Source organism: Pediculus humanus, genomic scaffold, assembly GCF_000006295.1.
Source record: "Pediculus humanus corporis 1103172108290 genomic scaffold, whole genome shotgun sequence".
NCBI classification, from domain to species: domain Eukaryota; kingdom Metazoa; phylum Arthropoda; class Insecta; order Psocodea; family Pediculidae; genus Pediculus; species Pediculus humanus.
Window position 1 is genome coordinate 956,968 of NW_002987859.1, and position 17,639 is coordinate 974,606.

At 29.5% G+C, this 17,639-nt stretch overlaps 1 protein-coding gene across 1 annotated transcript; it reads right to left on the reverse strand.

The window, feature by feature from the left end:
• Positions 1–669: 669 nt before the first annotated feature.
• On the reverse strand, positions 670–9,613 carry Phum_PHUM539430 (N-acetylglucosaminyltransferase VI, putative; the record flags this gene model as incomplete). The annotated part of the gene is made up of 8 exons (XM_002431614.1): positions 670–699; positions 1,369–1,794; positions 2,046–2,153; positions 2,682–2,812; positions 2,919–3,229; positions 7,082–7,262; positions 7,345–7,582; positions 9,413–9,613. 8 exons carry the CDS (start codon positions 9,611–9,613, stop codon positions 670–672), a joined length of 1,626 nt encoding a protein of 541 aa, XP_002431659.1.
• Between the last annotated feature and the right edge of the window lie 8,026 nt (positions 9,614–17,639).

The window sequence follows — 17,639 nt, forward strand, 5'->3', positions numbered from 1 at the left end:
ATTCTTTGGCACTGATTTTTTTTTTTTTGTTAAATATAAATAATAATAATAATATATGTATAAACGTGTTATCGTTATCACTGATTTCTTATTTTAGAAAATCACGGGATAAAAAAATAAATAAATAATTTAATAATAATAATAATAATAATAATAATAGAAAAGCAGACGATTGATGACGTGTAAGACACGTGACCCGAAAAATTCCTGTAAATTTCGCCTACTTTTGTTTTTCTTTTGTTTTTCTTATTTTTTTCGTTATATTCGAATTAAACATTATTAAAAAAATATATTTAAAAAAATCTTTTTTTTTTTTTTTTTTTTTTTTTTTTTTTTTTTTGACGTGGCCGCAGACAATTACAATAAACATTCGATCCTGTTTTTAATTTTTTTTTTTTTTTTTTTTACGACAGGATATTTTTTTTTCGAATCGGAAATTAACGTAATGTGTATATAATAAACTTGCCGTTTGCTTGTTTGTAGTATCACATATTTAATCGGCTGCTCCTCCTCCTCCAGCTGTTGGTGATGGTGGTGGTGGTGGTGGTGGAGGTGGTAAGATTGTACTCCTTTGTCGAAGAATACCACACACGTCCGCTCATCCAAATTATTAAATTTTTTCTCATTTTCCACAAAAAAAAAAAAAAAAAAAAAATTTAATTTTCTTTATCACCTCGTTTTAGATTTTTCTATTGAAATCTGAAAATCAAAAATAATAATTATTATTATTATTATTATTAATTTTTTTTGGAATTTTCCAAAAACGAAATAAAGAAAAAGGTGATAATAAAAAAAAAGAAAGAAAGAAAAAACGGAAAACAAAAAAGAAAATTCTTACGAATAAAACCGGAAATATACAAAAAACGAAATAATAGTCGAACGAATTTTTTTTTTTTTAAATATTAAAACAAACCGGAAATATAAAAAAAAATTTTTTTTTTTTTTTTTTTAAACGGAAGTGACGTAAAAAAAAAGAATTTAATGAAAAAATTTTCGTCACGTTTTTTTTTTTTTTTTTTTCTTTAAATAATTTCAAGGTTTTGTCACGAGTCATTGAATCGAAAAAGAAAAAAAAAAATCAAATTTTTCCTGGATTAAAAATGGGAAAATTCTTTTTTGTTTCTTTTCTTTCTCGTAATTAAATAATTTTTTTTTTTAAAGAGAGAGAGAGAGAGAGAGAGAGAAAGAGAGAGGGAATGAAAAGCAGAGGAAAACAGTCAGAGAGAGAATCAAAAGGCAAAAGAACACAGTCAGAGAGAGAGAGAAAGAGTAAAAAGGCAAAGGAACAGAGTCAAAGAGAGAGAGAGAGAGAGAGAGTGTGAGTGTGTGTGGGTGGGTGCGTTCTCTTGCAAACGTTCGCTCACTAACCTCGCTCAAAATGACCCAATTGTCCATGTCGCTGTGTACGTTCAGTCTCAACATTTTTATGGGTCCGATATCTATCTGGCCTTTGGCTATTCCGCTCGCATCGAATTCTCCGACTACGACGTAACCATCGTTGGTCGCGTTCATTTTCGCAGAATCCGCCGGCAAAGCTTCGACGGTCGTGTTTAAAAACTTATCGTCCGGATGTTCGATGTTACCACTCCGGAAAAGGTATTTATTCACTAGTGTCGCGGTTAAAAAATTAATGGTTAACTTATCACCGGCAAAAGGTTTCAAACCCCAAAAATAAGTTTCTCCATTGTAGGCTCTTTCGAACGAATATTCCTTGTAGGGTTTTATATCCGACACTACTTTCGCCGGAGGATTCACGTGAGGATGAAACAATAATATTTTTCCAAATTGCTTATCCTGAAAACAAAACAGTAATATTAATATTAATAATAATAATAATAATAACAACGATATCGCTCCTTGTTTTTTTTTTTTTTTTTTTTTTTTTTTTTTAGCTTACGCTAACGATGACGAATTGCCTGTCACGCGCTTAAGGACTTTGGAAACAAAAAAACAAAAAAAAAAGCAAGAGAGTGTGAGAGACCGTACGATACGGCCAATGAGAAAATTGGAATAAATTTAACAATAATAATAATAATAAAAACAACCTTAAGCTTTTGTAGTTTTCCCTTAAGGGACGAATGAGTTCCTATGTGCTGGAACAGTGACGGCCTGTACGTGACCCACAAATGAGTTTTCACGGCTTTGCAATCTTTCTATAAATAAAAAAAAAAACAAAAAATAAACTATTATTATTTTCTCGGAAAACTTCACCCTGTCGAACCGCAAACCCCCCTCCCCTCCGAACCTATTATTATTATTATTATTATTCCTTCGTTGTTTTACGGTTATCCTTTATTTTTGTTTTCCAATTCGAACTAATTCATTTCAACTTTACTTTTTCGTCTAAAACTTCATGTCTGAACACGACATTTTTAGTCTTTATCGTTTCGGTTGGAGAAAAAGAGAGACAGAGAGAGAGAGAGAGAGAGAAAGAGAGAGAAAGAAAACGTTTCAGCTAACTAACCGTATTTTATAAAATCCGTTTAAATCCTTTTTTTTTCTTTTTAGAATTTGATGAATTGTGCGAGAAAAAAAAACTTTTAAATAACCCGATTTTTACGCGACAAATTTCCCCGTCGCTACCGTCGCATACCCCACCACCACCACCACCACCCTCCTTACAATTTTCCCCTCGTTTTCTTTTCGAGAAAAAAAAAAAAAAAAAAAAAAAAAAAACTCACCGCGGGTAAATCCTTGCGGCAAACTCTAGTAGTGAGCAAATCTTCCAAAAGCCAATCCACGGGTTTATCGTTGAAAAACATTAAAAAAAATTGTATGACCGTCGGTAATTCGACGCATTTGAACATTTTACCTGAAAAAAAAAAAAAAAAACAAAAAGGGGAAACGTGTAAATAGAAAAATAATAATAATAATAATGACAACAATTAATCAACTTCAAAATCCTCCTTTCGTCTTACCGATAAATCCGAGCTGGCAAAAAGCGAGAACGAACCAGGGATCCTTAACGGCCACCTTTCTCAATGCGAACGTTTTCATTTTCGTTATGAAATTTTTTTTAGCCAATATATCATCCTCTAATTGAACGTAAAAAGTCGCTTTTGATTGACAGTACATCATTAATAGTGCAAAATCTAAATTTTGCTTCGAACGCCATTTGACTCGTTCCTGCGAATCACCCAGCGTGACTTTTAAATTGTTCAAATCTGGATAATAAGACGAGTGTGGAGCTATCACGTCGATCAAACCCGAGTTCAAATGTTCAGAAAATCTGAATTAGAAAAAAAAAAAAAAAATTCAATTTATTATTTATTTATAAATTTTTTTTCCGTTTGAAAAACGATCGACTCGAAAGCATTCTACCGGCCTTTTTTCTTCTTTTTTTTTTTTTTTTACAAAGTTTCGACAATTTTTCCTCATCTCGACGTAATTCCCTCCCCTCTCCATTCTCCTCCTCCTCCTCCTTCTTTTTTTTTGCAAACCGTTATTTTGTTCAAAAAAAAAAAAAAAAAAAAAAAAAAAAAATGGCGTCGGGGTTAATTGATTCACTTCGTATCATTTATCAAATTCTAAGAGATTAATGACCACCGTTTCTTTTTTTTTTTATTTATTTATTCATTTATATCCAAACAAACAAACAAACAAACAAACAAGCTAGCAAACAAGGAAACAAACTCAAATGGAATAAAATCAACAAAAAAAAGAATAAATACGTCACACACACACACACACCGTAGGAAAGGCGCGAACGTTAAAGTGTGAAAGTTAAAAATGGCAACACTGTAAAATATATATTAATATTTTATTATTAACGTATATATTATGACGTAAGCAACGTATTTCATTTATATAATATTAATTTTTTACGAGTAAACACCCTAAACGCCATTTTAAATTTTTATAACGTTTTTCAATAATATAGAAATATATAATTTTTTTTAAATCGCGCTTTCTTCGCCATTAACGGCAAAATTATAATATAATTTAACGGAATATATTATTATTATTATTATTATTGTTACTTAATACCGTTTAAATTGCGACGAGACAACGGATTATACCGTAAAAGAAACAACAACAACGTGTTTGTGTGTATTTGCACATTGTAACGTTTTCCCATTTGTTTGTTTTGCGTTTGTTTTTGTTTGCACGATTATTTTAAACGTTGAGCGTGTTAATTAAATTTTTTCTTTTTCGCATAAATGAGAAACGTGAAATGATGATAAATTTAATAAAAGGTAAAAAACGTTCGTTTCTTGCAAAAGTTTGCAAAAAGTAAAAACCGGATGGGAAAAACAAAAACCATTTTTAATAAAAAAAAAAAAATTGAAAACGTATTTGAACCATAAAAAAACAGTAAAGGGACTGAGTGACTTATCAAACGCACCTGAGTGACTTATCATTTATGACGTCACTATTACACTTGGAAAAAAATCGAAATTTTAAATAAGTAAGAAAAAAAAAAAAAAGCACGTTTACTCCTAACGATGAAAATTACAACAATATCATGTACCAACAACAACAACAACAACAACAACAACAACAACAACAACAACAACAACAACAACAACAACAATAATAATAATAATAATAATAACAATAAAATATTTTACTTGATGATGATGATGATATTAACACGGAGTCGATTTTGCCCATTCGTGATTTAAATCTCCCTCGTAAAATATTTTTAAAAATAAATAAATAATTAAATTTTCTTATCGAACGCGCCAAATTCACCGTGCGTGCACGTTCTTCTGACACGTTCTCAGTTCCGTTTTTTTTTTTTTTTTTTTTTTTTTCCTCTAAAAACAATTATATCGAGAAACAAGATGGATAGATGGAAAGAAACGTGAATAAACAACGGACGGGACGTCCAACATTAAAAAAAAAACATAAAACATTTAAATTGATGATGTAAAAAAATATATCTAAAAGAGAGAAAGAGAGAGTGAGAGAAATTAATGATCCTTTTCCATAAGTCTCTCTCTCACTCTCTCGATTCGTGTCCGAGATTTAAAAAAACCTTCTCGTAAAAATAAAAAATTTTACTTTGAAAAAAATCATGGGTTCAAATCTCGTCTCGTCTCGTTTCGAACGGGAAAGTTGAGAAAAAAATTTTTTTTTTTTTTTACCTTTTTATTCCTTCTCCCCCCTTCGTTAAATAATCCGTAATAAACTTTTCACGTTTACCCCCCCCCCCACACCCGAAGAAAACGTGATCGTTTAAAATAAAGATTTATTTCTTATTCCACCAAACCACACCACGTTATCATTTATTATTTGTAAGAAGAAAAAAAAAAACCTGTGAATAAATTATTATTATTATCATTATTATTATTATTAATACACTTTAACAAATTGAATTCAACAATAAAAAATTCACGACGATAATAAAATATTTAAAAAAAAAAAAAAAAAATGTTTAAATGTATTTAAACATCGGGGAACCAGATGGTGTAAAATAAGAGACATCGAAACCCATTTAAGACTCCCATATCCCCCCCCCCCAAAAAAAAAAAAAAATGAAATGAAATGTGAATTTTCCCAAACGCCATTTTTTATTATTATTTTATTTCATTTTGTCTTGCATGTGTATAATTTTATCTTGCCCGCCATTCTCGTAGGAACAATTAAAAGTTTTTTTTTTTTTTTTTGGCAAAATTTTTTTTTCGACTTGGAAAATAGTTTTCGGACTTTTACGACAGACCCTCTCCCCCATTTTTTTTTTTTTTAAACTTTAAAACTGGTACGAAATGAAAAAATTTATGTCGCGTAAAAAGCAATAAAAAAAAAAATGAAATATATGTTTGAGAAACAAACAGAAACAACAACAACAACCGGGGAAAAAAAATTATAAAAACACGTGTTAAGACGAAAATCAAGAAAGAGTATTTAAACCTTTTCGGAATATTACGCACTTACGCACCCATCATACACGCAAGTCATCCTTACGCGTTTCCCTCTTCCGTATCCGTCATGACGTCATTTCCCTTTTTTCACTCTCTTAGAATTTTTCCTCGAGGATGACTGACTTTCTTTTAAACTCGACACACGTACACCCTTTTTTTTCCAGGCTCGCACGAACACGCACCAACACGAATGAAAACAAAACAAAGTTAAACGTTCCATTTATTATTTCCTTTGACGTGGAAAAAGAAAAGTCTTTATTATTATCCATTATTGCCAAAGGAAAACTTAACGTGGAAAACAAAAGAAGAAAAAAAACGATTTGATAAGATTATATTATTCAATAACAGCATAATCCTAACCCATCGCGGTCGACGTGATCCTTATTTATTTCAACGTGGGATTAGTTTAATTTTTTTTTTTACGGCGGGAAAATTTAAAAAAAAGAAAAACAATTTAATTTCTTTTGGTTTTTTTTTTTTTTTTTTTAACGACAATTATTTGGGGATTTCGAAAATTAATTTCACTTTTATATCCCTTCGTTCGGAGATCTTTAAACGAACGTGCGTGCGTGCGGGTGCACATACGATATCCCGTTATTTTTTCCGATTTTTCCGAACGTGAACCGTTTTTTAAAAAAAAAAAAAAAAAAAGAAAATCAAAACGTTCACCTCGGAAAATAATAAACTCCGCATTCTCTGCTTCGCACCTTCGGAAAATTCTTACGAATAAGAAAAATAAATCAAGGGGAAGAGAGGGGATGAGGGGAGGGAAAATAAGAAAAATTCTCGAACGAGAACCACATTCGACTTATTTCCCCTCCCCCCAGAAAAAAAGAAAAAAAAAAAGGTTCACGTATCAAACAACACAAACTAACGTCTGAAAACTTTTTGAATATTTAAAATTTCCTCAATAAATTATGAAAACTGAATAAATTTTAAACTTCTTTTTCGTGTTTCACGCTTTTCTCTTTCATTCTTTATCCCATCTACCTACCTATCCTCCCCCTACCCCTACCCCAACCCCATTTCTCTCTCATTCGTTTCTTTGTTAACAACAAACTAAACAACACCAAAAAAGAAAAACGGTTGAGTTACTAAATAAGTTACGTACAACATACCTAACAACATAACTTTTCCCCGATGTTTATTTCTTTATCATCATCATCATTATTATTTTGCCGGTTTTTGATAAAAACAATATGGATAAAACTTACTCGATTTCTATTTGATGTGCTAAATGAACGACGTAATCCATGTCGGTTTCCGCGATGAGAACGACAATAAGAGTATCGTTCCTTTCGTATTCGTTCATGCTGTCAATGAGATTTCTAAGAGTTCCCACCAAGTAACTTTGAAATTCTCTTTTCGCCGATGGTATCCCGAGAACGATGGACACTGAAAATTATTTTTAAAAAAAATTATAAATCGATCGGATTCCGTCGGATTTGGATTCCATCGGATTTCATTCCTTCCTTACCCCCGCTTCGACCTTTCGACATTTGAAATCCCAAACGAAGACTAGAAGGACTTTCCAAAAGGTGTGGAAGAAAATGATAGATGGAAGGCAATCTGAGAAGTTCACCGTTTCCCTGAAGTCCCGTGACGTTTTTCAAAAGGACTCGAACTTCCGGACTCAAAGCCGTTTCCAATGTTTTCATCGTCACGTTGTCAGCTTGAGCGTTCACGAGAAATTGTGCTAAATGATGGGTTAATATCTGGAAAAAAAAAAAAAAAAAAGGTCGAAGAAAAATCAAAATTTTACAAGAGAGTGAGAGAGAGAGAGAGAGAAGGAAAATGTAAGATGATGATTTTGTGGGCTGCATCTCCGTACGTAAAATGAAAAAATAATGAGAGACGCACGGAGAAAAAGAGAGAGAGAGAGTGAGTAAGAGAAAGAGATAGAAAAAAAAATCTCAATATCAACAGAAAAGTAAAAAATTAAAAATAATAATAATAATAATAGTAATAATAATAAAATAAGCCCCGTTGATAAGAGACAGTTATAAACAATGGAAATTTTATAATAAATTTTAATATAATAAGGAAAGAAAATTTACTAAAAGAAAAACAAAGGAAAGCAAAACAAAAACGTGATAAGTTATTATTATGCGAAATAAATTATTAAGATATATATATATTTAAATATTAATAATAATGATGAAGAAGAAGAAGACGACGATGACGACGATAATAATAATAATAATAATAATAGTAATAATAATAATAATAATAATAATAATAATAATAATAAAAATAATCATAATAGTAATAATAAAAATAACAAACATTAAAAACGAAAAATTAAACGTACGAAAAAAAACGTAAGGAAGTTTAAAGAAAAGCGTGATAATAATAAATAAAAATTTAAAATTAAAAAAAAAAAAAAAAAAAAAGCAAACAAACAAACACAAATCAACCTCAATAAAAAAATAAATGAGAATGAAAAAAAAATGTAATTAAAAAACAAACAGACACCCGTAAAAAAAAAAAAAAACAAACAAAACAACCGGGAAAAAAAAACGGAATAAATAAATTATCACGCGTATGTAGGAAAAATTCACATAAAACAGAAGGACGTGGAAAAAGAAAAAAAAAAAAAAAAACAAAAAAATAAACGAAAGGCATAAAAAAGCTTTTCTTTTTCTTCTGCTTTTGTTTTCCTTTTTCACAATCGAACGAACCATCCTTATGTACGTGGTTCTATCCTCATCTCCTCTCTCTTTCTCTTTCTCACCTCGTACTCTTCTGACATCAGGCGTTTACCATGTTTCTCTTTCTCTCCCTCTCTCTCTCTCTCTCTCACACACACACACGAGCTATCTCGAATAAGGTAGAAAAAATTGTTTCGCATATAAAACTAATAAAGAATTTTAATTAACAAAAAAAAAAAAAAAAAAAAGGAACCGAAAAAACACAAGGAAATTTTTTAATTAAAAACAGAAAAAGAAATAATGCATTAAGAGTCGAGTAATAAAGTTGGGGGGCGGGAAAGAGGAGGAGGAGGAGGAAGAAGAAGAGCAAGATGTGAAATAGAAACAAGAATAGCAGCGAGAGGATCAAAAGGACTAAGGGGAAAAAAGAACAACATTGATGAGAAAAAGAAAAAAAAAGGCGACGACGCGATCGTTCGGGATGCGACCTCCCCGAAAAATCCTCCTCCTCGTCCTGCTCCTCCTCCTCCTCCTTCCCTCTTTATCATTTTCATTTTCGCATAAATGGACAGTGTAAATTATTATTATTATTATTATTATTATTATTATTATTATTATTATTATTTATTAATCCCACGTCGCGCATTACGACACAACCGCAACCGTTCGTTTAACTCGCTCACGTTTCCATTCGACGTCATTAACACTTTTGTGCGTAATTCGATTTCAAAACAATAAAGAGAAAACGTTAAACATTCATCATTATTATTATTCATCGATAATAAGAAAAAAAAAAAAAATTATTTTTGATTATTTTTGAGGGAGGTGAGAAGAAGAGGTCAAAGGGTCAAATTTCCAAATAATCACAAAAAAAAAAATCGAACATTAACGAACCTGTACTTCTTCTCTTCTCGCTCGGTGCATGGAATTCAAATGCTGTAGTTTCATTTGAAGATCTGCCAACCTTTCGGCCAATGCGTTTTCTGACGTCATATCCGGAGAAGAAGACAAAAGTACGATGATGCATGGCACGGCAATAAGGAGACCGACCAAACCGGGTCGGCGTCGTAGAGAGCCAACCGGGTTCAATACCATTTTACCTGCGAAAGGGCAAAACAAAACAAAAAATAAGAAAAAAAACTTTTTTTTTTTCTTTTTCTAAAACCACTTGAAAATAATAATAATAATAATAATAATAATAATAATAATAATAATAATAATAATAATAATAATAAAATTTTTCGAACGCGCACGTAATATTTCAATTCTTTTCTTCATCATCCGACTTTTCGATTCGATGGACTCGAACGTTTTCCTTAATTTTTCTCGAGCTTTTTCTTTTTTTTCTTTCTTTTTTTTCGTATTTTTCATTTCGTTTCTACATCCACGACAAATAATATTAGATAGAAATCCTTTCGATCGATGTCACGCGAACACCATCGCACACGAAAATGGCTAGTGGGAAAAAAGAGAGAGAGAGAGAGAGAGAGAAAAAAAATTAGTATTGAAATTACTATTTATTATTTATTACTCACCGTTTTCTTCATTTACCCGGTTCGGATATTATTACCAAAATGGAATCAATTTTTTTTTTTTTTTAAATGACGTCACCGTCGTTTACCGTTGACGTCATCATAATGTTTAACCAAATCATTTGCGATTTATAAAAACCGTCCAAATATGTTCAAAATATTTCAAAACGTTAAAACTCAATAATAATAACCTTGTTATCGAGAGAAGAACGTGCGTGAACGTGCGAATTAACGTCGAAAGAAAATTAGGGAAATGGAAAATCTTTTAATATCGAAATTTCACGGGAGTTCTTTCATTTTCTTCCCTCCCCAAAAAAAATTAAAATAAATTACTCCCATTGTATTTACACGTACACGCCGAATGCATATAAAAAAATGAAAAATAAGTTTCTCTGTTAACTTCCGGATTCTTAATAATAATAATAATAAAGGGTATTGAAATGTCGGTTAATGACGTCACGTACATAATGATAATAATAATAATAATGTAGACGAAGGGGGGGTTGATAAAAAAATAATTTTTTTTTCTTCTTTTTAACCCTCCTCCATTTTGAAAAAAAAACCGAAGTGCAAAAAAAAATATTTTTTAATAAAATAAATTTTTTCTTTTTTTAATCGTGTCAATAGCAAAAATCTCATTTTTAAAATCCCCCATTTCGACACTTGGATCATCGACATGACTTTTATCATACATTTCCGGTTTGAAAATTTTCCCTGAAAATTTTTATTTTTTTTTCCAAAAATATAAAAACGCGCGCATAATTTTTTTTTTTTCCGTTTCTGCTTTCGCGTTAGATTTTTTCCCCGCCATTTCTACTTCCACGTTTGATTTCTTTTTCTTTTTTTTTTTTTTTACGACCGAACGTCAAATAAAAAATCAATCGAATTGTAAATTTCGATTTGAAAAAAATCTCCCCATTTCTCGTTTTGCAATTCTCTCCCTCTCTCTCTCTCTTTCCGCCTCCCATCCCCTTCTTTCGAATATATTAAAGAAAATTCCGACCGAGAAAGAGAGAGAGAGAGAGAGGGGAGGGGGGAAATAAAATTGTTAATTAGTTTATATATAATTTCTCGTAAAGTCGTCAATTACGTTTCAATTTTAATTAAAATTGTTTTTCGTATGTTATTTTGTTTTCCACCATCCCCGTCCCTCCCCCATCCTTCCCCCTACCGACTTTTTATTATTATTATTATTATTATGATTACTATTAGACGGATTTCGTTTTTAAACAGTTCTGATCACGACCGAACCGTATGCACCGGAAATATTTACGATAATTAATTTATTAATTAATTAAAAACTAAACGAAACGTTCGGAAAATTTAAAAAGGGGAGGGGACGGGGCGGGGGCTGGACAGGACGGAAATTTTCCTCCCCTTCGCAAACCGAATAAAATTTTTTCTTGTTTAAAAAAAAAAAAATTGGACGAATTCAAAAAAAAAAAAATTTTTTTTTTTCTTCGGGAAAACGCGAAAGGGGGAGGAGGTAGAAAGAGAGAGAAGAATCGAATTCTTCGATAGTAACAACTGCTGACACGTTATTTTAACTCGACTTTGGATTTAATCCAATTTTCCCTATTTTTTTTTTTTCATTTTTCCAACCACTCCAAACAACAACGCTATTTCCACTTCATTTCTCCGAATTTCATTCACATTGTTTGTATATTTGCATGGATAATTTTTTCCAAGGTTGTTTTCCGAACTAGAACGAAGATCGATGCGAGCGAGAGAGAAAAAAAGGAAAAATAACAATAATAATAATAATAATAACACTTGTAATAAACCGGATATCGCGTTTCGTTACGTGAATTAAAAAAAGAAAATTTTGATTTTTCCTTTCCAAAAAAAAAAAAAAAAAAAAAAAAAAGAAAAAACCGTGACCGAATTTTTAAATAACAAATGATAATAAATTAAAAAAACAATTCGTTAAATTTAAAAAAAAAAAAAAAAGCAGAAGAAAAAAAGAAAAAAAAAATTTTTTTGTAACAATTTCGATTTAACCCAATTTTTTGAAAATTTAAAAAAAAAAAATCCTTTTTCTCTATCACATTTTTTTTTCTTTCTCTCACTCATTTTTCCCAGCCGCAAAAGACGAGAGGAAGGAGAAAAGGGGAAAAAGAAAACCTTTTTCTATTTAAGAAAAAAAAAACAAACCATTTAAAATATTGAAAACGTATCTTTTAGTCGTAATGAGAGAGAGAGAGAAAAAGGAGAAGAAAAAGAAGAAGATGAAGAAGAAAAATAATAAAACTAAAAGATTTCATAGAATAAATAAATCAATAAAATTTACTCCCGAGACCTTATTAAGGCATAAAAAATGTAATAAACCTCAAAAAAAAAAGGAAGGAAAAGGAAGGAAAAGGAAGGAAAAGAAAGGAAGAGAGAGAGAAAGAGACAGAAAGAGAGAGAGAGAGAAAAAAATTTTAATTTAAAATTTTCCTTTTTCTTCTTCTCCTTATTTCATCATTACCATTATAATGATTTTTATTATTATTATTATTCCTTTTTCTTTCTTACGTTCATCCTCACCTCATTCTCCCTCCCCCTCTCTTCCTCTTTCTCTCTCTCTTTCTTTCATCATTTCCCTTTTGAACAATCGTCGTTTTCTTTCTTCAAAAAAAATAAAAATAAAATAATGAAAATTTTTTTTTCCCTTCGAAGTAACGAAAAAAAAGGAAAAAAAGGAAAAACGATTTTTGCCAATGGGAAATCTTGTTCTTGGAAATGTTGTTATATTTTAATTTCATTTAATTTACTTTTCGACAGGGTGGGAAGTGAAAGGGTGAAAGGAGCGGGAGGGAGGAAAAACCTCATTAAAACCTTTTTCTTTTATAAAAATTTTCTTTTAAACGTACATTTCCGGTTTTCCACAGTACAGACCGCACGTCAACGTATTACGTATACATACCGACTTTCTTTATTGATTTCGATTTCTTATCATTTAAAAAAAAAATCCTCTCCCTTTTCTCTCTCTCTCTATCCCCCTTCCTCTGCCCCCCCCCCCCCCAAAAAAAAAAACATTGTTCGGTTGTTTCCTTTCATTAAAAAGCAGAAAAAAAATAAATATTAAAAAAAAAAAAAAATAATTGCAAGTAAATAAAAAAAAAAAAAAAGCACGGAAACGACAAGGAAAAAAAAAAGTGGAAGCAGAATAAAAATTAACAACGCGCGCGTAGAAAAAAAATTTCCCGATGAAAACAAAATGGCTAACGTCGAACGTTTCGAAATTCGAAAAAAAAAGGAAAAAAGGAAAAAAAAACCAACACACTCTCGATCGAAAAGTCAATAATAATAATAATAATATTAATAATAATAATAATAATAATAATAAACTAAATTAATTAATTTCACGGCTACGAAATTATTACGGTAATAATAATAATAATAATAATAATAATAATGATGATGATGAAAATGATGACGATGATAAAAATCACGGCAATAACAAGAATAACAAGTTGATAAATTACAATTCGAAAAGAGAAAGTTACTCGTAACAAAACTTACGTACAACATAATAATAATAATAATAATAATAATAATAATAATAATAATAATAACAACAATAATAATAATCATAATAATGATGATAATGATAAATAATTAAACGGAAGCAAAAGAATATCGAATTACCGGTAATAAATCGATGGATCGATCGATCGATAAATCGATGTAAAATAATAAAGACGATGACGAAAGACGATTATTTTTTTTACATCATTTATCTTTTACTAGCAGTAATAATAATAATAATAATAATAATAATAATAATAATAATAATAATAATAATAATAATAATAATAATAATAATAATAAAACGTGCCGTGGAATTAGAAAGTTTTTTCTTTTTTTTTTCTTTTCTTCTAGAAAAATCGAGTTAGAAAAAAAAAAAGTTTTGAATTTAAATTTTATTAAAATAAATTTAAAAAAAAAAAAAAAAATTTTTTTTCTCATTTTCGAATGAAAAATATATAAGTAAATAAATAAATAAACGAAAGAATGTTTTCTTTTCTTTTTTTTTTTCTAATGACACGTCAAATGAAGGAAATTAAATAATTTTTCACGGTTCGTTAGAGGATTCAATACGAAGTTTCTTACAAACGTATAACTTTTTTTTTTTTTTTTCTTTTAAAAAATTTTAAAAATTTGAATCTTTTGTCGTTGACGTCATCGTCGTCATCATCATCATCGTCATCATCGTCGTCATTTTTATCACTTATCGTAAAATTTATCGTCGCTCTTGAGAGAGAGAGAGAGAAAAATTTTCTTTAAATTTTTTAAAAATTTCCGACCTTTTTTTCCCCGTGAATGATGATATAATGAGGGTATTAAAAAAAATGAAAGGAAATCGTTTACGTTTGACTATTTAACATCAAAATTAAGGTCAGTATTGGAAGAAAAAAAACAGAGAGAGAGAGAGAGAGATAGAGAGAGAGAGGATGAAAGAGAGAGAAACGAAAAAAAGTGAAAAAAAGCAAAAAAAATTTTTTTTTTTTTAAAACCGTTTCGAAAAAAAAGCTATCATCATGTTTTTTTCTTTCCTCCGAAATTGTGAAAGTAGAAAAAAAAAAAAAACAAGTTGACAACATATGAAAAAAAAAATCCCCCTTCTGTACCATTTTTACGACAAAAAAAAAAACATCGAGTGATGGAAAAAAAAAAAAAAAAAAACATGTCGTCGTCAAATTCGAATCGATGTTAAAATAAATAGACAATTTTTTTTCCCTTCCCCCATTTTTTTTTCCTATTCGCATTACGATTATTTCGGAGGGGGGGTGATGGGGGGGGGCGGAAAAGCGAAATATACATACACTCGAAAAATTTGACGATTATCAAAAGCAACGTGAAAAAATCCTACTGCTGAAAATAATAATAATAATTTCAAAAACAATTTCGAAAATTAAATGAGAAAAACAAAAACAAAAAAAAAACGCATTAAGATAAAACATTTGCTGAAAAACAAACGACAAACGGGTTGTTTGGGGGGCGGGGCGCGGAGGGAAAAAATACAAACAGTTCACACACCTCGAGAAAAAAAAAAAAAAAAAATGAAAAATTCAAATCGTTCTTAAAAATCGAAATAATTTCCGGTGTAAATTTCAAAAAAAAAAAAAAAAAAATAAGAAAAAGAAAAAGGAAAACGGTAAAACCGGAAACGGTGAAAAACTTTACGAATCGATCGCGTATTTATTTTCACTCGCACAACCGGAAATAAAACAAAATAAAATAAAATAAATCATAGATCGAATTTGTTTTACGTATAAATAATAATAATAATAATAATAATAATAATAATAATAATAATAATAATAATAATAATAATAATAATGATAATAATAATAATAATAATAATAATAATAATAATAATGATAATAATAATAATAATAATAATAATAATAACACACTTCACTTACTTCATAAAAAGAAAAAGAAAAAAAAAAATTAAAAATGGCCGACGTTAACTTCGAAAAGCGGGAAATAATAATGTCGGTGAAAAATGTTTCGAAACTTTTTTTCTTTCTTTTTTTTTTTTTTTAACTTTTCAAATTTTTTTTCCCCCTAGACTCGCATTTACCTCCCCTCCCCTCCCCATCTCCCTCATTTTTTTTTTGTTTACTTGCAAGATTTTTTTAAAAAAATTTTTCCGACACGTCTCGCTACTAACTTTAACGAAAACGAAAAAAAAAATTTTTTTTTTTTCTTTTTTTTTTATTTAAACTTAATAATCGAACGACCGGAAATGGTTTTCCTTCTAACGAAAAAAACTTTTTTTTTTTTTTTTTCGATAAATAATAATTACGGTAATTTTACGGTTTCAATTACGCAGAGCAAAGCGTTCGATAATTAATAGTTTTAGAAAGAAAAAAAACAGGAAAAAAAAGCGCGCGCGCGTAACGAATTCAAATCGGAAGAATTATGTCGCACTTTTGCAAAAAAAAAAAAAAAAAAAAATTTCCCTTCCTTTCGTTTTTTTGTCTAACCGTCAATCATTATCATTATCAATATTATTTTTTATTTGCCCTTCATTTTCATAATTTTTAAATTTTCTTTTTCATGACGTACTCGCGCGACGTTTCGATTTAATCGAATCGAAAAGAAAATAATAATAATAATAATAATTATTATTATTATTATTATAATTTTTAATTGTATATCGACAGACGACAGACGACAAACGACGACGACGACACGAATTCAAACTTTTTTTCTTTTTCTTTTTTTTTATACAAACGAAAAAACGTTTAATGGCATTTTTTTTCCTTTTTACTTTTTTAAAAGATGAAAAAAAAAAAAAAAATTTTCATGTCGACAATTTTCCCTCTTTTTTTTTCTACTCTTTTAAAATTTATTTCCTTTTTTTTTTTTTTTTTTTTTTCATTTTTTCATTTTTCTTTCTTTCTTTCTTCCTTTTTTTTTAGTCGTCGTTAACTTTCATAAAAAAGAAAAAATAATAATAATAATTTTTTCCTATACGATGAAGACGCCATTTTGAATATTTTTCAGTTACGTCCGCGTGAGATTTTTTTCAACGAAACTATCCTTATTATTATCATCATTATTATTATTATTATTTTTCCAGGCTACGTTTTCTTTTCCGATTTTTTCTTATTTTATATAAATTTTTTTTGTTTTTATTTTCGAGTAATCAACGTTCGGTCCGAAACGTGATTTCCGTTCGTTACCAATTACCGAGAAAGAGAGAGAGAGGAAGAGGAGAGAGAACAAAGGTTTTTTTGTATGACGTCATCGTCGTTACGTCGAATTTTATAAAATCCAGATTTTTAAACAAATAAAAATTTTCCGACCGTGAATCGACGGATTGATGCGCCCGTAAAAAACAAAAAAAAATCGATCGAATCGGATTTAAAAAACAAAATCCATCAATTTTCAAAATAAGCTCTTGAAGAGAGAGAGAGAGAGAGAAAACAGGGAGACAGACAGAAAGAGAGAGAGAGAAAACATTCCTCAAGTTTGGAAAAAAAAAGAAAATTTTTTTTTTTATTTTGTTTCCAGACCCAATAAAAAAATTTTTTTTCCATTATTATCTTATTACTTTCTTTTCCTTCCTTTTCCTTCCCTTTCCTTCCCTTCTCTTCCTTTCTCCTTCTTCCCCCTCCCCCTACTCCCTCTCCATCTTGTCATTTTCTCCATTTTGTTTTAATATTAATAAAAGTAAAATAAAACGTATTAAATTTCGTTCCAGGAAAGAAAAAAAAAAAAAAAAAAAGGAAAAAAAAAATTTTTTTTATTTTTTTTTATTTTCCTCTATTAAATTTCACGGGAACGCGCGCCATTTTAAATTATCCCACAGGATTGTTAATTAAGTTTTAGGTATTTGAACTGATACGAAAAATAATTGCAACTTTCTAAAACGTTTCTACAAAAATTCCAGGCGAAAAAAAAAAAAATTTTCCTTTTTTGCTACGACGACTTTAATTTTAACAACAATAATAATAATAATAATAAAATGTTTTTATATTTTTTTTTTGCCATTGCTTCCAGGATTCCAATACGAATAATGAAAAAAAAAAAAAGAGAGAGAGAGAGAAAGCTGGACAAACAATAAAAACGTGTCGGAAGATCAAATT